Genomic DNA, 21,987 nt, shown 5'->3' on the forward strand with positions numbered 1-21,987 from the left:
TGCAGACAAGGGAGAATGTGCAAACTCCAGAGAGACAGTCACCCAAGACTAGAATTGAATCCATGTCCCTGGCACTATGAGGCACTTATGCTAACAACTGTGCCACCAAGCACAGACAATAAAGAGATAATAAAGAAAGAGAAAATAAACTATGAGGCCAAACTAACAAGCATTATAAAAACTGACAGTAAGGGCTTCTTCAAATATATGAAAAAAAGAGAGGTCAAAGTGAACCTAAGTCCTTCGAAAATGAACCTGGAAATCTGGTTATGGGGAAACAAGCAAATGGTAGAGGAGTTAAACAGATATTTTGCATCAGTCTTCACAGTGAAAGGTACTTCGAACATCCCATTAATACTAAAGAATGAGTGATAAATTAAATACTATCACCATCACTGCAGAAATAGTGCAAGTCAAACTAATAGAGCTAAAGGCAGCTAAGTCCCCTGGCCATGATGGCTTGCATCCTAGGATACTAAAAGAGGTAGCTACAGAGATAGTGGATGCATTCATTGTAGCTTTCCAAAAATCCTTGAATTCTGGAGAGGTATCAGAGGATTGGAAAACTGCTAATGTCACACTCCAGTTCAAAAAGTAAGAGAGACGAAAGCAGGTAACTACAGGCCAATTATCCTAACATCTACTGTTGGAAACAGCAGAGGAATTAATTATCAAAGAAGTAATAGTAACTCATTTAGAAAATCATAACCTAATCAAGCAGAAGGCATGACTTCACGAAAGGGAAATTGTATCTGACTAATTTGTTAGAGCCCTTCGAGGATGTCTCAACCAGAGTGGATAGAGAGATACCCGTGGATGTGCTGTATTTGGATTTCCAGAAGGCTTCAACGAGGTATCTCAAAAAAGATTAAGTCATAAGATAAAATCCCACAGTGTTGGACGTAATATGTTGTCATGGTCAGAGAATTGACTAATGGGCAGGAAACAGCGAGAGGGTATAAGGTTGGTGACCTGTGATCAGTGGGATTCGACAGAGATCAAGGCAAATGTACTGAAACCAAACTCGCAGATGTCATAAAAGTAGTTGGAAAGGTAGATTGCAAGAGCGATACAAACAGTTTAGAGAGAGATGTGATAGGTTTGGAAAGTGGGAAAATGGAGTATAATGTGGGGAAGTGTGAAATTGTTCATTTTGGAAGGGAGAACAAAAGAACAGAATATTTCTTAAAGAGAGAAAACTGCAGAAAGCTTCAACACAAAGAGAATTGGGAGTACTTGTGCATGAAACATAGAGAGCTAGCAGGCAGGTACAGCAGGTAATCAGGAAAGGTAATGGAATGTTGGTCCTTATTTCAAGGGGCGTGAAGTGTAATGGGAGGAAAGTTTCACTGCAACTGTACAAGGTGCTGGTGAGACCACATCTGGAGTGCTGTAAGCAGTTTTGGTCCCTTTATTTAAAGAAATATATCATTTTATTGGAGACAGATAAGAGAATGTTCACAAGGATGCTCCCCGGTGGGGAGGTCTTATGAGCGAAGGCTAAACAGGTTGGGATTCTACTTACTGCAGTTTCAAAGAATAAGAAGTGATCTCACATAAACATCAGATACTTAAGGGGTTCGACAAAGTAAATACTGAGAGAAAAATTTCCTGCCCTCAGGGGAGAGTCCGCGGCAAGTGGGTGTAATCTCAGAATAAAGGGGTGCCAGTTTAAGACTGAAATGAGGATTTTTTTCTCTCAGAGTTGTGAGTCTTTGCAACTCTTTGCCAGAGAGCTGTGGGGCAGAGTCCTTGCATATTTAAGGCTGAAATAGATAGATTCTTGATCAGTAGGAGAATCAAGGGTTATGTGGAAAATGTAGGAAAGTGGATATGACGAATGTCAGATCAGCCATGATCCTACTGAATGGTGGAAAAGCCTTACTCTTGCTCCTATTTCGTATTGCCTTATAAGAAACTAAAAGAGTTTTTCATCTCCATTTGGCTAAAGATCATTAATACATACCCTTTGTTTTTCTGGATCAACATATCTAATGCCAAAGTAATCCTTTTCCAACAAGCTGAAATGGTTGCAAACATGATCAATGAGGAATTGACCTTTGGTGTCTCTCTGCAAAACAAAAAGAACAGTGTTCCTCTCAAATAAGCATTAATGGGTGTAATCATCATTTCACACATTATTAATTTATTATATTTGCATTTTGTGGTCAACCTTTCTGACAACATGCAGGCCATTAAATTACTTCCAATCAATAAAAGATTCCCAGAACAGTTTGATAGTACCAGCACATTGCTAAAATAATAGGGCTGCAATTTTGTTATATTCACTCTATGATTGAATAAATAGCTTCAGATTATTCCTACCTGAGCTAAGATTAAATCATTTGAAAATTGACTGAGGATATGAACTATGAGTTCTATTCAATGGCTGTTCAAATGGCCACAATATTATAACAGTGATTCAACAATTTTGAAAACTTAATAGTTCATACCTTTAGAGGCTAAGTGACAAAATAAATCATGCTTCTGAATGAATTTTGTATTGTTCATCCAAAGAGTAAAGCAAAATAAATTAGATACTGGAAATCGGAAAATATTAGAAAAACACATCAGATTCAGCACTGTTAGAAGATAAAGAAACAAAGTTAACGCTTTCAGTTGGTGACCTCTAATCAGGTTGGGTAAAAACAGCTATAAACCAAGTACAGGACCAGGAAAGAGGGAAGGGAAAAAAGAACAAAAAGAGAGGTCTGTGTTAATGAGATTATAGAAATTTTCAAAGAGTCATGGAGATTGGGAAACCTTCCAAAATGGTGGCTGGGACCAGGATTCATTTGAAACATCCCATTTATGATGATAAATGCAAGGGGGCATGACTCACACCTGACAAAATCACGAATTCAGCATGATGAGTATGAGGAGCTATTGGGGGAGAGTAGAATGCATTTGTTGGCACAGAGGGAAGGAAGGGCCATTAGAAGTGGGGTGGGGAGCATGCATTTGCACAGAAAAGGATGAGGGACCATTGTATGCTGAAGGGGAAACTAGATTTGGCATGAATGGGGCAGGGGCATAGGATAAGCATTCAAAGTGAAAATTAAATGGTCTAAAATATGAGGAAAACACTCATATTTGATGAAGTCACAGAAAACTGAGGCAAGCCCTTTAATTTGACTGCCTTGTTACTCATCAGCGTCAGTGGCTGAGTCTGATCAGCATTGGAGGTCAAGAGACCAGACAACAGCCCACCCCACTTTCACCCTATGAATGAAGGTCCCACTATTTGGGGAGGTTCCCAAGCAAACTAGGAAATCTAAAGCACAAAACCTTTGAAATGATGATATGAAGGAAAAGAGAACAGTAAAGGAACAGATAAAAATAAAATCAACAGATAAAAATGGATCAAGAGGGTAACTGGGAATATTAAAAACTCTACTAATATCTGTGTCCACAAAAATAGCAGGAGGGCTTTTTATCTGAATTTGGAAAACACAATGTTGGGTCCAGAAGGCTGTAAAGAGCCTAATTTAAAGGAGGTGTTTCTCATTAAACTGAAATGAAAGGCAGAGGTTGAGAACAAAGTGATCAAAGTAGGAGTGAGCAAAAAATTAACATGGCAGTAGCTTGGGATCATACTCAGGGAATGAACAGAAGATTTGGTCTTCCTGGTGGAGTGGGGACACATTATTAACAACAAATGGGTATATTAGTTGAAAGAAGTGCAAGAAAGTTGTTGTTACCCCTGAACTGTGGGAAGGGAATTAGTATAAGTACAAGCCTCGCATTTCATGCATTTGCATAAGGAGATCATTTGCAAATGGGGAAGGGATTTTTGGGGTGAACAAAAAGGTAAACAAGAGTGTCATGGAAGGAATGGTCCTTTGAAAACTGAAATGGGAAGAGATACTGGTGTTGGCATAACTCTGAAGATGAAGGTAATAGTGAAGAATAGTTTCAATGTGGAAACCCATGAAATGAAGTTGAGGCCTGAGATAACCCAATAATGACTCCAAGGATGGACAGGAAGGAGTGAAAGTAGAAACGTAGGTAATAGAGTGGACACTATCAATATCTTTATTATATAGCTTCTATTTGCTGTTGATTCGATGAGCACTTTGGCATCATAGATTAAGAACACTACAAATCAACATACAACTAAAAAAAGGAATTTAAAAGATTGTATTATTGCTTTAAAAATACCTTCATTGACTTAATTTGAAGAAGTATCATATCAGACTCAAATTTTAATTCTGGTTGTCATTCCACAGATAATGCTGAGTTTCTCCAGCACTTTGTTTCTATTCAGATTTCCAGCAGGATTGCTTTTAAATAAAGTCACCTGTTCCTCAGAATCTATGGATGCAATTTTACTTCTCTAGAGGTGATGGGAAGGACAAATAATTGAGTGAGTTCGCCCTTCTCAATATTTCAGCAATTCAGTGCTGGGCTAGAAGGTTCAATGGGGACCTCTTTGACTCATCAGCAGTGGTGAAATCGTACATAATTAAGGGCTTCAACTCTCTTCCAACTTGATTCCACGTCTTCCCCAACTGGAAAACCAGGGAGACCTGACATATTCTGTCACATTTGGAAGGCTGAGGCCAATCAGGTGATAGGGATGAGAGGCAATAGGGGACAGTTCAACTTTTCATATAATCCAGCAAATCTCCCAAAGAATGTGATTATGTGTTGAGCAGAGATTAAGACATTGACTTTACCGTGGCTACTTCATGCATGGGGCATGAAAGACTCCACAGCTCTTGCCTCTCTGACCACTCAATTTCCCTGTCATCCCTACCCTGCAAGGCCCAAAAGAAAAATACTTGTCTTCTCACCATTGGAACCCCTGAAGACTAGCATCAAGCAATGACCTCTTGGACCCAGAATTTGCTGACCTCTGATTAGCTGGTGAGGCGGAACCTCAAAGTCAACACCTATGACTCATGGAGAAACTCACCACTCAGCTCTTAGCAAACTGATTGGAGCTTAATCTGGCAAGCTGTCTCATTGGTGGGGGTAGAAAATCATTTGCCAATGAACATAAGTATGTGGTCTTGTGCTGCAAAATCCAATTTCAATCTAAGGAAGCATCAATTCATTATTAAATGTTTCTACCTTAAACGTATGTGCAAACAACAATGGAAATAATATTGTTCATTAGCTTTCAAAGTTATATTCCAACCAAGCTGATTGGATCCAATAGCCTCCAGGTACTACACACTGTACTTGATCAACACTTCTTACCAACAACCTCAAATTCCTAATATAAAATGTATTTTCATACACAAAATACTGATAACTCAGCACAAGGTGAAAAGCTGACTATCGATTTAAATAGCTGACAATTCACAATGCATAACCACTGTAGAAGTCTATTTGCACCTCCTCACACTGTCAATCATAAATTTGTAAAACCCAGCCTGTCAGAAAATCAAGGATTTGACAGTCAAAGAGTACTAGCTATTCTGTGATAAAATGCTGTCCTTGTTTTATAATATATCCATAGAATGCAGCCAAACACCAAACAACAAAGGCATTAAAACCTTCAGATCAGAGAATAAGCCGGTTCTTTGTCAACTCATAAGAGAAGAACTGAATAGAGAAATAGGAGATCCTGCAGATTATAAATTAAGTATGCAAGATGTCAAATTAGATTAACAACCAAGCATTTAACAATCCATTAAATATGAATCACAAGCACAAAGCTATGATCAGTGCAGCAACAGATGAATATTTCATAGATCTTAGCAACAGCCACCTTTGGCATCGGTCATAGTAACATGGAACTAAGAATACACCTTACTTTAATTGAGCAAGCAAACACATCTTAAAACCATAAGACATAGGAGCTGAAGAAGGCTATTCAGCCCATTTAGTCGGCTCCAACATTCAATAAGATTATGGGTGATCTGATCATCCTCAACTCTGTAAGTCCTGTCTTTTGCTATAAGCCTCAAACCTATTGATTAAAAATCTGTCTCAGTCTTGAACATGCTTAACACAGCCTCAACAAAACCATGGTAAATAATTCCACAGATTCACTACCCTCTGAGAGACAAAATTCTTCCTCACCTCTGTCTTAAATGGGTGACCCCTTGTCCTGAGATTATGTTGTCTGGTCTCACTCTTCCCCCACAGGGGAATAGCCTTTCTGCATCTACCCTGTCAATCCCCTCAGAATCTTTTATGTGTCAATAAGATCACCTCTCATTCTTCTGTATTCCAACAAACACAGGCCCACCCTACCCAACCTTTCCTCATAAACAGTCCCTTGAAACCTCCTATCAATCTTGTGAACCTTTTATGGACTGCCTCCAATCCTGAATTTCAAATTGCAATTTTTATATTGCTGTAGGCAGAAATATTATCTTTCTTTTGAGTTTCTCTTATACCATACACCAGTAAAATTTTAAGTTTTAAAAACAGAACTCCCTGCAATTTTCTATAAGTTTTGGGGGAAAAAAGTGAATAATTGTTAACCATGCCTGTCTGTTCATGTTTTGAATTATTGAATAACCTGACAGGAGACAAGAAATAAAAATGTTAATCCTACGAGATTTTAGAGAACAGAGCAAGATATTTTCCAAGGGAAAACAGAAAATGATTTAAAACAAATGTAGCATGGAATGCTGACTGATACACATGGATAAATGAAACTAGCTCTCAGTGCAACTATAGTGAAAGTTAAAATGCTCATTTTCAAAACCTTAAGAATGAGGAGGAAGAAAGAAATCCATTATGCTTTACTCGTTATCTAATTTATTGCTGAGGAAAGGTATATTTTGTCCAAACATTTTTGGTCTCGCAGTCATCAGGACATTTCACAAGATTACTAGTTCAAGGGGAAAACCAACATTAATACAGCATAAGTGGAGGTGCTGATTATGTGGCAAGTGGACCTTGACAGAAAGAGGCATTGCCATGGAGACTACACCCATTACTGCTGATTGACAGTTAACAGCCAAGATTTGTTTAAATTTTAAACCAGGCAGATTGTTGTTGATTGTCAGAGCATTACCCTTAGAAATGAAACGTCAAACAGCTGTCACCTATTTGTTGAATTGAAACAGGTGCAGTGTGCATACAGATTGTTTCTGTCTTCAAAGAACAGGGCTCTCTGTATTAATATATGCAGCTTCCAGTACAAGCCCAATTAATATTCCTAAATTAGTTGACAGCATATGTTTTAAACAGCTTTATTAAAGCCAACTTTATTAAGTACTCTGATTGTCAAAAGTAACAATGTGTGAGAAAAACTAGGGAATAACACTTATTCTCATGACTCAACTTATGTGGTGAATATCACTCTAGGAATCCTTCACCAAACATTTGTTAGAAAGAGCTATTCTCGTGCATAATCTTTGGTCTCAATTCTTATTAGATTACATTATATTTTTGCTTGAAGGATTAGTTGTTGATTTACTTGAAATTTCACTAAAGTCCCAAATTGTAACGTGATGAAAGAAGTTGTGTCAATACATAAGTTCAATATGAGCATCATTTCTGTGAACATTTATTTTACATGGTTTGGTGTACTGCTTGACTAGTTGGTTTTATAAGCATTAATATTTAATGCTACAATGTCCTAGTTTAAATGAAACTGTTAACTTGGAGGGATTTTTAACTCAAATAGGGCTTACGCAACATGAATCAACAGAATGGGCCCAAACATGTTGTCAAAATACTGATGATTTAAGTATATCAAAACTTTCGAAATTCAGGTAATGATGTGATTTGTCAGGGGTCATGAATTGCCACTAATTGTTGGACTACCATCAATCTAACAAAAACTGCAACACAGCAAATTCCCCATAAGACTCAAGAATTTATTGCACTTATTGCTGTAAAAATGTGTTAAATCATCTATAGAAAGTTAGCTTTGCATAGGGCCCCATTGTTAGTGGCATGGTGTGTTTTCATTGGGCTTCCATTCTGAAAGCAGCCAGCAATTAAATGATCATTGTTTTACACAAGTCACATGAATCTTTCAACCAGGATATTAAATTTATTTATTGTGAATTCTGGCTGGAAGTTGAAACTGATTTATTTAAATTTATTTAGTCTTGCCAAGATTTATACATGTCCCTTTCCCCACAAAAACTAAAAACATGTGTATCCTTTAATTAGTAAGCAGTCAATCACCAATTTGCTGATTACACGTGCTTTGAATTGCTTTAAAATGTCAATTTCATGTTTAAGCTGCATTTAATTCCTGAATTTCATACATTTAAAAAAAATAATCTGAACTTGGGACAGGGATTACCTTTGTCATTTAGAGTCATAGAGATATACAGCATGGAAACAGACCCTTCAGTCCAACTTGTTCATGCCAACCAGATATCGATTATAAATCTCATCCCATTTGCCAGCATTTGGCCCACATCCCTCGAAGCCCTTCCTATTCATATACCCATCCAGATACCTTTTAAATATTGTAATTGTATCAACCTCCACCATTTCCTCTGGTAGCTCATTCCAGAGATGCACCACCCTCTACATGAAAACGTTGCCCCTTAGGTCCCTTTTATGTCTTTCCCTTCTTACCTTAAATCTATGCCCTCTAATTTTGAACTCCCCCACCCTGGGTAAAATACCTTGTCTATTTACCCTATCCATGCCCTTCATGATTTTATAGACCTCTATAAGGTAACCCTTTAGCTTCCGACACTCCAGGGAAAATAGCCCCAGCCTGTTCAGCCTCTCCTCATAGCTCAAATCCTCCAAACCTCCATGTAATTCTTTTCTGAACCCTTTCAAGTTTCACAACATCCTTCCAGTAGGAGGAAACCAAAATTACACAAAGTACTCTAAAAGTGGTCTAACCATTGTCCTGTATAGCCACAACATGACCTCCCAACTGCTACGCTCGATGCTCTGACCAGTAAAGGAAACTAAATGCCTTCTTCACAATCCTATCTACCTAAGACTCCACTTTTAAGGAACAATGAACCTGCATTCCAAGGTCTCTTTGTTCAGCAACACTCCACAGGACCTTGCCATGAAGTGTATAAGTCCTGCTCTGATTTTCTTTTCCAAAGTGCAGCACCTCACATTTATCTAAACTAAACTCCATCTAACACCCCTCAGCTTATTGGCCTATCTGATCGAGATCCCGCTGTAATCTGAGGTAACCTTCTTCGCTGTCCACTACACCTCCAATTTTACTGCCATCTGCAAACTTATTAGCCACACCTTCTATGTTCACATCCACATTCATACAAATGACAAAAAGCAGTGGACCCAGCACCAATCCTTGTGGCACACTGCCGGTCGCAGGCCTCCAGTCTGAAAGGTAGCACTCTGCCTCAACCTTGGAGCCAGTTCTTTATCCAAGTGGCTAGTTCTCTTTGTATTCTATGTGATCTAATCTTGTTATCCAGTCTACCATGAGGAACCATGTTGAACATCTTACTGAAGTCCATATGAATCACATCCATCGCTGTGCCTTCATTAATCCTCTTTATTACATCTTCAAAAAACTCAATCAAGTTAGTGAGACATGATTTCCCATGCACAAAGCCATGTTGACTATCCCTAATCAGTCCTTGCTTTTCCAAATAGGTGTAAATCCTGTCCCTCAGGATTCCCTCCAAAACCTTGCTCACCACTGACGTCAGGTTCACTCGTCTGTAGTTCCCTGACTTTTCCTTTCCACCATTCTTAAACAGTGGTATCACGTTAGCCAACTTCCAGTCTTCCGGCACTTCACCTGTGGCTATCGATGATGCAAATATCTCAAAGGGCTCAGCAATTACTTCCCTAGCTTCCCACAGAATTCAAGGGTACACCTGATCGGGTCCCGGGGATTTAGCCACCTTTATGTGTTTTAAGACTCCTCTTCTGCAATATGGACATTTTTCAGGATGTCACTATTTACTTCCCCACACTCTATATCTTCTATATCCTTCTACACAGTAAACACTGATGCAGAATACTCGTTTAGTATCTTCCCCATCTCCTCTGGTTCCACATTTAGGCAGCCTTGCTGATCTTTGAGGAGTCCTTTTCTCTCCCTTGTTACCCTTTTGTCCTTAATGTATTTGTAGAATCTCTTTGGATTCTCCTTAACCCTAATTACCAAAGGTATCTCATATCCTCTTTTTGCCCTCCCAATTTCCCTCTTAAGTATACTCCTACTGCCTTTATACTCTTCTAGGGATTCACTTGATCTCTGCTGACATATGCTTTATTCTTTTTCTTGATCAAAACCTCAACTTCTCTTGTCATCCAGCATTCCCTACACCTACCAGCCTTGCCCTTCATCTTAACAGGAATATACTGTCTCCAGCTTCTCATTATCTAATTTTTGAAGGCTTACCATTTTCCTGTCGCCCACCCCGCCCCCCCACCCCCACCTTTTTGTTGTTTTGTCATGCTCTATAGCCAACATGACTTATAACTATACAGTTTTTGCATATAATTTGGTGCTACACTTCGTTTGAAGAATGTCCAAGTTATGATTTAGTCAGAAGTCACACAACACCAGGTTATAGTCCAACAGGTTTATTTGAAATCACACAAGCTTTTGGAGTGCAGCCCTTTCATCAGCTGCAGTGAGAAAGTAGGGCAAAACAGACACAGAATTTATGGGCAAGGAGATCAAGATCTGAGAAATCAAAAGATCATTCAACTGGTGTGAGTGAAGCATCAGATAATAAGTCTCTGCAGGTGACTAAGTGTGTTGACTGTTTGTAAAGCATTTATAAAGGCAATGTTAAAAATCACACAACACCAGGTTATAGTCCAACAGGTTTATTTGAAAGTACTAGCTTTCAGAGCGCTGCTCCTTCATCAGGCATCTAATGAGGCAGGATCATAAGACACAGAAGCTATAGCAAAAGATCACAGTGCCATGCAATTAAAACGACATATTGAACAAATCTAGATTGCTGTTAAGTCTTTCATCTTTTAGGAAGGGTTGCAGGTTTTGGTTCTTAAAATGTAAATCCTAGAACTATTTTTAAGTCACATTCTCAAGATAACTTACGGTTTTATTAAAAAAAAACTCAGCTCAGACAATATATTAAAGGCATTAGATCAGAGTCCATCTATATCCCAACCTTGAGTCAGACTGGTTCTATTTCCGAAGTACAATTTTTAAAAATTGTATATGGATTGATGGCCTACATTGACTGCCTGCAGGCTGTATGCTGTTTGAACAAAAATAGAATGTATCTGCACAAATAATTCTGCAAATGTGAGCAACTGTAGTGACCTCCTCAGGATGCAACCAATAGGATACCCTTCTTTGTCCAGTAATGGGGGAGTCCTGAACGAAGGATCATAGTTACTGATTAAGGAGAATTCATTTAAAATTGAAATGCAAAGGTATTTCTTCTCCCAGAGAGTAGTGAATGTTTAAAATTCTCCACCCCAGAGAGTTACGGAGATGGTCTTCTTCTGTGCTGCAGAATTCCACCATAGAAACAAAACTATCTAAATGGTATTACCGTGTGCATGATTATCATTTTGTTTTGGTTTTCCTTTCTTAGATGTGGGCATCACTGGCAAGGTCAGCATTTGTTGCCCATGTTTAATTGCCAAAAGAAACTAATGGATTCCATCTGGTTCAGGTACACCCACATTGTTGTTGGAAGGGAGTTCCAGGATTTTGGTTCAACTACAATGAAGGCACAGCAATTATAGTGCCAGGTCAGGATGGTGTTTGCCTTACAGAGGAACTGGTATTTTTATACATTTGTTGCCTTTGTCATTTTAGGTGGCAGAGGTTGCAGGTTTGGAAGAGGCTAAATACATTGCCACAGTGCAATTTGTAAATGGTACACACTGCTACAACAATGCATCACTGCTGCAGAAGTGAATGTTTAATGTTGTGGGTAGAATATCAAGGAAGTGGGCGACTTTGTTCTACCTGGTGTCAAGTGTCTTAAGTGTGCTGGAACTCCACTCCTTCAGGTGGGCTCCATCACACTCTTGACTTGAACCCTGTAAGTGATGGATGGACTTTGGTGAGTCATGAAGCAAGTCACTTGCCACAGAGTTCTCAACCTCTGACTTGTAGCTCAGCTTTCATAGCCACAGTATTGATAATATTTTGTTTCCATTCAGTTTCTGGTCCATGTTAACTCCCAAGATGTTGACCTTGAGGGATTCAAAGGTGGTAATCTTATGTAATGTAAAGGGGTGATGATTAGATTCTCTCCTGATAAAGATAACCATTGCCTGGCACTAATGTGATGCAAATAATATTTGCCACTATCAGCCCAAGCTTGAATATTGTCCAGATCTAGCTGCATATTGGTACAGACTGCTTCAGTATCAAAGAACAATCAAGACCTAACTAATCTGCACAAGTTTAGAAAATATTTAAAGCTAACGTTCAATTTCATAGGACTCTATTCTCAACCATTAGTCTTTTTCATGTTTAATTCCTCCTGACGCTTTCTACAATTACTTTCCAGTTGTGGATCATTCTTAAAGTTGATTGCAAGCACTTGAAACAAACCTTATCATGGTGACAAAATGGTAAAGTGAATGAATTAACACAAAGTGTAACAATAAAGATATCTAGCTTTGTTGTCAATAAATCTTTAATTTAATTCTCTTTGCATTTATAGTTGGAAATAAGAAGAAGCAAATTCACACATTCTAGTGATACAACTAACATACAAGATAAATGATAATGCTGCAAAGTTGCTAATTTCTCATAAAAAGGGTCAGGTGCTAATTGGACTTCAGTTTGGGAAGGGACTTTGAATATATAATCTGAATAAAGCATGCTTTAAGAAATAGAATAATATTATCAAAGGTTGGGGAGCTCATCTAACCCTACAAGATAAAGGAATTAAAACATTAAACAGAACCATGGTTTCAAATGTCTTATAATAGCTACAGCCAATGACAGATATAAAAAATCTAAAGGAAGAAATGAACGAACAACAGACAAGAGGGTCATGAAAGTTTCTTAACTCTTAAGTGGTATCTAAACCTATCCCTACCATCACCACAATGTTCCCTTATCCTAATCAGAAGGCAGTTACAAGATGGACAAATGAAATGAGCAGTCAGAAGTCCCTATGCAAAATTTAATACTGGTGGAAAAAATACACTATTTATTCAGATTTAGTTATCCGACACTATTCATACCATAAGACCTTTTGTTTTTATAACAAACATGCTTTTGTGATATGGATCACATGACAGACAACAAATGGAGGCCTTTGGAAACAGATGTTTATTGTGACATTTGAAAAAAAGGCGTGTGTATTTACAAAGAACTATTCTGTGCAGTCCCACTTATCTTTCAGCCATCAGCAAACCCAAACACCAAAGTGGTCAAATCAAGGAAAATTCAGGAGTTCAAACGCACTCATTTCAAGTTCATCTCTAAATATAGCAAACAGACAGCTTCTAAGAATGTCAGCCCAACTCTACAGAAAATGTAGCTGAAGTTTTAGAGGTTTAAGGCAATATTCTGAGATAGTAATTCTCTGGTTCAGTTAGTATTTTTGCCATAAAGTCAGATGGTTGGGACTCCAAAACCCACACCAGAATTTGAGCATATCATCTAAATTGAAGCCCTTAGTACAGTAATGAGGGGCTCCATTCTCAGAAGTGCAATTAATTCTATGAAGCAGCTCAGGAAAAAGTGCTAATTTACTTATTTCATTTTATTTAGGTCTAAATGATCACATAAAAATCATCACTGATATATTTCAGAAGAGTTAGCTTGATACGCAAGTTAAATATTGATTAATTTAAAGTACCTAAAGGAAACATAAAGTGAAAGATGATGACCAACAGAAACATCAAACACATCATAAACTGTGTGATACCTCTATCCACTTCTTCAACAATCCCACAGCCTGAAGCATGATGATTGCCACCAAAAGGCTTGACCAAAATGCCTTCAGCATTATCAAGGAACATCATAATGCAATGGTCGAAGTCAGTACTAGTGCACCTGATGTAACAGCAGACAAAACAGGCCCAAAGAAGAAAGCTCCAAACATTGTGAGCCTCAGCAGAGACCAAAAAATGTTAAGTACCTGGGAATCAGGTTCAAGGGACAGAAGAATTCCACTGTGTCCTTTCTGTCCAATTGCACTAGGTTACCAATATCTTACAACAGGTAGATGAGGGAAATAATGGCAAATTAGTGACAATTTTGTCTAGCACCTTTAACATGGACAAATATCTGACGATGTTTCATAGGGATGCCATCAAATCAAATTTGGCACAATATTTTACACAATATCAAGACCACAAAAGGAGACAAATGAGTGAACAAATTCTTGATCAAAGATATTGCAAGTGTTGTATTCAGGTCATTATTTCACCCAGGTAAGCTGAGACAAATGTATAAATTGGTAATATTGCAGGCAAGAAAAGAACAGTTTTGGTGTCAGGCAGAACATTCAGCTAAAAATTCCACTCTGAATCAAAAGGAACACCAATATTGCAAATAGTCTTACTCAGCCTCAGATAGTGACCAGACAGAGTGATCAAAACAGTACAAGAGAATAAAGTATAATGTATGGTCAGCTATTTCAAAGACTGCAAACAGACCAACAAGGATAAAGGAGGAATAGTTTAACACTATATAAATCATACAGTATATCATCTGTGACTCTGATCAGGACTGTTGTCATACAACTTAATAAGTTTTCAGAAGAGTCAGGGATCAGGTCAAACAATCAATTATTTTCATGCATATGCAAGGAAAACTAGTCTTATCATCAAGAAGTGTCCAACTACTTAGGGGTGGCATGGTGGCTCAGTGGTTAGCACTGTTGCCTCACAGCACCAGGGTCCCATGTTCGATTCTAGCGTCAGGCGACAGTCTGTGTGGAGTTTGCACATTCTCCCCGTGTCTGCGTGGGTTTCCTCTGGGTGCTCCGGTTTCCTCCCACAGTCCAAAGATGTGCAGGTTAGGTGAATTGGCCCGTAGTGTTAGGTGCATTAGTCAGGGGTAATTGTAGGAGAATGGGTCTGGGTGGGTTGCTCTTTGGAGGGTCAGTGTGGACTTGTTGGGCCGAAGGGCCTGTTTCCACACTGTAGGGAAGCTAATTTACTCTGCTTTACACCTCCAAGCTTTATACAAAACATTACAATTCACACACTTCTTTGTCCAGGTATCTTACATTAGCCACTGTTTTCCCACAGAGGTGAAGATGTGGTGCTAAAAGCAGACTGAAAGGGGAGGGGTACATTACGTGCTGAGAGAGAACTATGAGCAATATCAGCTGACAAGGCGAAGAATGGAAGTTGGGTGTTCAGTGTTTTGGCAGGAATTGGGTCAAGGGAGCGGGCAATGGATTTTATGGATAAGATTGGTTCAGAGTGGGCATGATAGGAGAGAAGCTGGAAAAATATGAAAGTTTAGGACTACATGTAAATTCTGTCAGAAAGTTAAGCTTGGTACTTAAGGACAGAGGAAGGAAATGACAGAGGCAGCTGAACAGGCAGTTTCAACTTTAATGATATAGGAACCCTGAGCTATTTGCACTTGCTGAAAGTGAGAGTGGAAGAGGATGGGGAGATGAGTTTTAAAAGATAGTCTGTAGTGAAGAGAAGTCTGAGGTAATCAATGTATTCTAGATGATTATGGAATACTAGGCAGATTTGAACGAGGACAGCAGGACCCAAAAACAATATACATAGATTACAATTAGAATTCCTACTGTGTGGAAACAGGCCCTTCGGTGCAACAAGTCCACACCGACCCTCCAAAGAGTATCCCACCCAAACCCATTCCCCTTCATTTACCCCCAACTCATGCACCTAACCTATATATCCCTGAAACAATATGGGCAATTTAGCACAGCCAATTCACCTAACCTACACATCTTTGGACTGCTGGGAGGAAACTGGAGCACTGGAGGAAACCCACACAGACACAGGAGAATGCGCAAACTCCACACAGACAGTCACCCAAGGCTAGAATCGAACCCGACCTAATTGGCAATGACTTTCAAGTCTACGTTTTGGATGTGTGCCATTCAAGCAAACAAAACAGTAATAGAATTAGTATGTTGAAAAACATTAAACATGGAGGTACATCTATAATTGAGAAAACAATAGCTGCTGAAATGTTGGAGTAAATAGAAATAAAAAGACCAGACAGTTGGGAATTCGAAAGAGTTTTGTAGAACAGTTTTATTTTTACCTGAAGTGGGTATAGAAGAAGAGTTTAGAAGAGGAAAGATGTTAATCTGAAGGATATAGGAAATGATTAACTATTTTGATCATAAGTTTCATAATAGTAAAAGTGATGATGGAGGTAGATTCCAGAAGTCCTGGCATCAAACACAGCACCCGTCAGTTTCACTGGAGCAATAGGGTAAATTGCATTGTGTACATCTGTGGCACACAGAGGAACCTGCCTTCACTGAACAGCCAACTTCCACTCCTGGCCTTGTGAGCTGATATTGCTAACAGCTCTCTCTCAGCAGGAACAGTATCACCCTCCTTCTGATTGGTCTTCAGCACAACCTCTGTGGGAAAACAGTAGCTAATGTAATATATGTTGTAATGATTTGTACATGTTCTAACTGGGATATCCAACTGGGATGTTAGATTAAGCTTTTCAGGAAAAGATCAAAAATGCCAATGTCCTTCAGAGTGATAGGATACCCTTTTCAAAAGATAGGTATCCATTTAGATAGGTTGAAGGATGCTTTGGGAGAGATCAGCTATTCTTTGGAAGAGGTCAAGTGTCATTTGAGATTGTTAAAAGTAGATGTGAATGTGTGTACAGTGGGTAATCTAACTGGAACGTATTTGAGCTGTCAAGCCAATTGAAACTGTCAAGGGAACCAGCAAGCAGATTGGAATTGTCAGGCAACCAAAGGATTTAAATCTCCTGACCTTTAAAGTTTTTGAAAGAAAATTAAACAAAATCCATGCTTTCTACTTCACTCTGTCTCCTTACATAAAGCTTGATAGTTATCATTTAAAGGTTTGTGCTGTGTGACAGAATTTAAATACTACCATTATTATCATGGGGTTCCTGTCTGTCACAGTTTGATTGACAGCTCCAAACATTTGTAAAATCCTGGACTGGGACAATGAATACAATTAATTGTTTGCATAAAGGATTAATTAGTTAAAGGTATTTGAATATTGTGAATAGATTATTCATAGATCGTTATTTTTAAAATAATGAATTACTGTACCTTATTTATCTCAGCCTAAGCCTGGTGTGATTTGTAACAAATTAATTGAGAAAGCTAATGGTATGTTATCCCTTATCACGAGGAATTGAACATTAAAGGATGTAATGCTTCAGTTACACAGGCATTGGTAAGACCATTTCTCTGAGTGCAGTTTTGTTTTTTTTTAACTTAAGGAAGGATGTAAATGCATTAGTGGTAGCTCAAAGGAAGTTTACTTGATCGATATCTGGAATGAGTGAGTTGTTTTATTAAGATATGTTCGACAGGCTGGGTTTGTTTCCACTGGAGTTCAGAAGGGATAATTTGATTGACGTGTAGAAGATCCTGAATGATCTTGACAAGGTGAATGTGGAAAGGATATTTCCTTGTGTGTGTCAGTCACAGAACTACAAGGTACTGTTTTAAAATTAGAGATCACCCTTTGAGGTCAGACGTGGTCATTTATTTTTCTCTCAGAGGGATATATGACCTTGTAACTCTCTCCCTCATGGTGGTGGAGGCAGGGTCATTGAATATTTCTAAGACAAACGTAGATTCTTTTCGGCAGAGAAATCGAGGATTGTTGGGGGGGGGGGGGGGGGGGGTATCATGTTAAATTCAAACATAGTTCAGCCATGAAACTAAAGAATGACTCAGGGGGACAAATGATCTATTTTTGTCCTTTTCTGTATGTTTGTATCTGACTGTCAATCAGCATTAATGGGTGCATAAAAATCTTCTGGTAAGGACTAATCATACCAAAAAAAATGTTCAGATGTATTCAGATGCCGATTAAAAATTATTCAGCTAGTAAAAGGATGTTCATAAAATTATGGATACCAGAATAATTTGTATAAATTAGCATACTTCTATTGAGTATTTTGTTTTCTTTACCAGAAGAGCCTTGTGTCCTTTTTAGAAAAAATCTGCCAAAATTCACTTGTTCTTGGCTACAGTGTCAATAAAGTGTGGTGTAGGAAAAAGCACAGCAGGTCAGTCAGCATTTGAGGAGCAAGAGTTGATATTTCTGACTTAACCCTTCATCAGGACTTGAAGTAGGAGGATTGAAAGGAGAAATTGGTTAGGGTGAGGACCAGTTCCACCAATTAAATAAGAGTATCCATGGAGGGGGACTGGGTGAGTCAGCGGGAGAGGAAGAAATGGAGGGTTTTTAGGCCTTCTTTATGAAGGATACAGATGTAGAGGGACTGGATGTCCATGGTGAAGATGAGGTGCTGGGAGCCAGAGAATTGGAAGTCATGGAGGAGGTGGAGGGCATGGGTGGTGTCTTGAACTTATGTGACGAATCTCTGAACCAAGTGGGAGAGGATGGAGTCAAGATAAGCAGAGATGAGTTCGGTACGGCAGGAGCAGGTGGAGACAATCGGTCGACCGGGGCAGTCAGGTTTGGGGATTTTGGGTAAGTGATAGAACCAGGTGGTGCAGGATTGGAGAACTATGAGGTTGGAGGCTGAGGATGGGGGATCAGCTGAGGTGATGAGATTGTGGATGGTCTTGGAGATGATGGTTTGGTGATGAGAGGTGGGGTCATGGTCGAGGGGACAGTAGGAGGAGGTTTTGGCGATTTGGCATCTGGCCTCAACCATGTAGAGGCCTGATGAAGGACTAAGCCCAAAATGGCGACTCTCTTGCTCCTGAGATGCTGCCTGATCTGCTGTGATTTTCTAGCATCCACATTTTATCAATACTACATCTGCAGCATCTTTAGTTCTCACTATGTTCTTGCTCTTGGCTACACAAAGGTCCAGACTCAAAGCAATGTTGTTGACTTTCAACTGCCCTCTAGGTAATAAGGGATAGACAATAAGTGCTAGCCTAGCCATTAATCCTCACATCCTATGAACATATACAAATTAAAAAGCCTCTAATTTTTAGTTTTTCCTGAGCCAGACAAATGCACCAGAAATTATATAAGTAAAAGCTAATTTGACCTATATCAACTTTAAAGTTGCTGATTACAAGATCAAATAAATTAGATTCCTTTTGACTCTTCTTCAACTGAACAGACATGTCTAACAAAACATAAGCTATCACCATGGTTATTTATGAAACTGAAATTACTTTGGATTCTGTGCGCTCTAGATATGAGGATTGAGGGGTTAGAGAAAACGATGCTACTTTTTATGCAAAAATATAAAAATTAATTTCACACTTTCTGTACTTTGAATTGTTCTTTAGGTATTTGCAGCACAAATTGTGTGGAGGCTTAAAAAGTATAATAATTCATTACATTCTTAACTGGGCAAGCAGACTTTTTTTATTTAAGTGCTGGTACAGAATTTACATGAAGAGATTTTTTAAAGTGCACTGTGATATGAAAAAGTAATACTTACAAGATTGGAATTTTACTGCAACAATACACAAGAGAGTATGCACATTTTAAGAGCTTATGCTGATTAGACTCAAGCTGTTAGTGAATGATAAAGTACTGAATGTGACAGTTCTCAAATAGAATGAATAATATTATGATAGAAACATGCAGGATAACATAAAGCTGACAGCATTATAAACCAAGGAAATCAAGCCCACAGAATTTCAACAGAACCTATGACTGAATTGTTGGCATTAGTACTTATAGTGAAAACACAAAAGGCATCTTATGTTGATAGACACCACAAAAAAGTTGGGGAGGTGCAGAGTTCTCCAAATATTCCAGGACTTGATGAGACAGGTTAATTGCTGACTCTGTTATTATGCCTATTTCCCTTCCTTCTTCACTACTTGCTATTCCTGCCAATCCATACTCCGCTTGTGACATCTACTATTCCTTGGATTTGCACTTAACTCCAGTTGCAGATATTATTTAACTCACTTGGGAGGTTCTCACCTCCAAATGACTGTCCTTCACCTTGCTAATAGCTGCAAATTAATTAATATGGGTTTGTAAATGTACCACCATGACATCATCTATCCTCACAGTAACTGCTGCTTTATTTCCTTTAGCTAATTCCTTACTTTGATTACAAACAAGCTAACATCCTGCAAAAGTCTTGAGTTCCCTGAAGAAGTTACAGTCTTACAATCATCCAGTCTCCAAGTTTGAAGATTACACAAACTTTGATGGGAGGGTGAACTGTGAGGAAGATGCAGAAATACTTCACTGTGATTTGGGCAAGCTGAGAGAGTGACTGGGCAAATGCTTGCAGCATAATGTGGATTATTGTGAGGATATCCTCTTTGTTAGCAAAAACAGGAAGATAGATTATTACCTAAATGGTAATAGATCAGGAAAGGTGGAGGTGCAATGAGACCTGAGTGTCCTTGTACACCAATCACTGAAAGTAAGTATGCAGGTGCAGCAGGTAAAGAATAAGGCAAATTGTGACTGGTCTTCATAGCGAGAGGATTTGAATTTGAGTACAGAAGCAGGGGTGTCTTGCTGCAATTGAACTGGGCCTTGTTGACACTTCGAACACTGTGTGTAGTTTTACGTTGTTACCTGAGGAAGGATGTTCTGGTTATGGTAGGAGAGCAATGAAGGCTTATCAGACTGATTTCTGGGATGGCAGGATGGATGAACGAGGAGACACTGGAATCAGTTATGAATTGAATTTTGAAGACTAAAGGGGGAATCTTGTGGAAACCTATTAAATTCAAAGAGAACCAGACGGGATAAATGTAGGAAGGATGTTCCCAATGACCAGACAATCCACAATCAGATCACAGTCTAAAGGTTATTAGAAGGCCATTTTGGATTGAGATTAGGAGATATTTCTTCACCCAGAAAGTGGTGGGTCTATGGAATTCTCTGCCACAGAAAGTGGTTAAGATCAGAACATTAAATCATTTCAAAAAGGAGTAAGTATAGTTCAAAGACTAAAGAGATCAAAGGGTATGGAGTAAAAGTAGGAATAGAGTACTGATTTGGAATGAACAGCCATGATCACATTGAATGAAAGAGCAGGCTCAAAAGATCAAATAGCCTATTCTGTTCCTATTTCTGTGTTTCTATTTCTCTACTCTTCAGATTCTGGTATTGTCCAATAATAAATGTGCAAAAAACATCAAGTGAAAAGTATAGAACCATCAAGTCAATTAGAAATACCTTTCAAGCATATCCTTCTATAAAATATTATGCCATGATAAATTATTTTACTTGTTGTATACATTTCTATGAAAATCATGCTATTAATTTCTCCACAATGAAAATTCTCACAGAAACACATTGCTTCATAGACTAATAAATGCCGATCATGACAAGATGATCAAGAAAGCTGACATTATGGAGTATACCTGGGCCACCAGTAATTGTAGGGTATTAGGCACCAGATGGGAAAGGAAGACCACCCTGAAAAGGTAGCTGAGTTGCTCTCCAAATTCTGGTAAATCATCGCTTGACCAGGAACCAGTGTGGTCCTGAATGATCTACAACTGTAAATGTATTAGTGGCATGGGCCTAAATTACAAGACTCTGTAAATGGTGTGACTAAGTTATGCAGATGATCTAACCATACAAAATCTTATATTTTAAAACCTGTACAGACACAGTGCCCACCGAAAGGACTGAGAAAGTTGGTGGAAAGAAGAAGTTGGAGTCAGCATTAGTAATAGTTTTGCAGCAATTAAATTTAGAAACAAAACTAGAAACTGCCACTGAACATTCCCAGCCAACTTTACCCTCAACTGTTACAACTTGGAAATGTAGCTTTAAAAGTAGCAAGCAACTGATGTAGAAAAGTATTTGTTATGAAATTGGAGAAAAAACATCAGCTATCAGGACCATCCAGTATCCCGACTGTTATATTCATAACTGCACCTCACCAGAGAACTCAGGCTGCATCCTGGTCACAAGAGAGCTTGAAGCATTTTAAATGAATATACTTTAAATATGATGTGGAGATGCTGGTGTTGGACTGATGTTGACAAAGTTAAAAATCACACAACACCA

General features: G+C 38.6%; 1 protein-coding gene across 2 annotated transcripts in view; it reads right to left on the reverse strand.

Moving 5' to 3' along the window:
• The window catches only part of frmd3 (FERM domain containing 3), a 218,239-nt gene that overhangs the window by 144,194 nt on the left and 52,058 nt on the right, over window positions 1-21,987 (reverse strand). For both annotated transcript variants that reach the window (XM_072585508.1, XM_072585498.1), the window contains exon 2: window positions 1,967-2,071. In XM_072585508.1, coding sequence (XP_072441609.1) covers window positions 1,967-2,071 — 105 coding nt within the window. The remainder of the gene's footprint in view (window positions 1-1,966; window positions 2,072-21,987) is intronic.

The sequence above is a fragment of the Chiloscyllium punctatum genome, chromosome 2 (genome assembly GCF_047496795.1).
Source record: "Chiloscyllium punctatum isolate Juve2018m chromosome 2, sChiPun1.3, whole genome shotgun sequence".
NCBI classification, from domain to species: domain Eukaryota; kingdom Metazoa; phylum Chordata; class Chondrichthyes; order Orectolobiformes; family Hemiscylliidae; genus Chiloscyllium; species Chiloscyllium punctatum.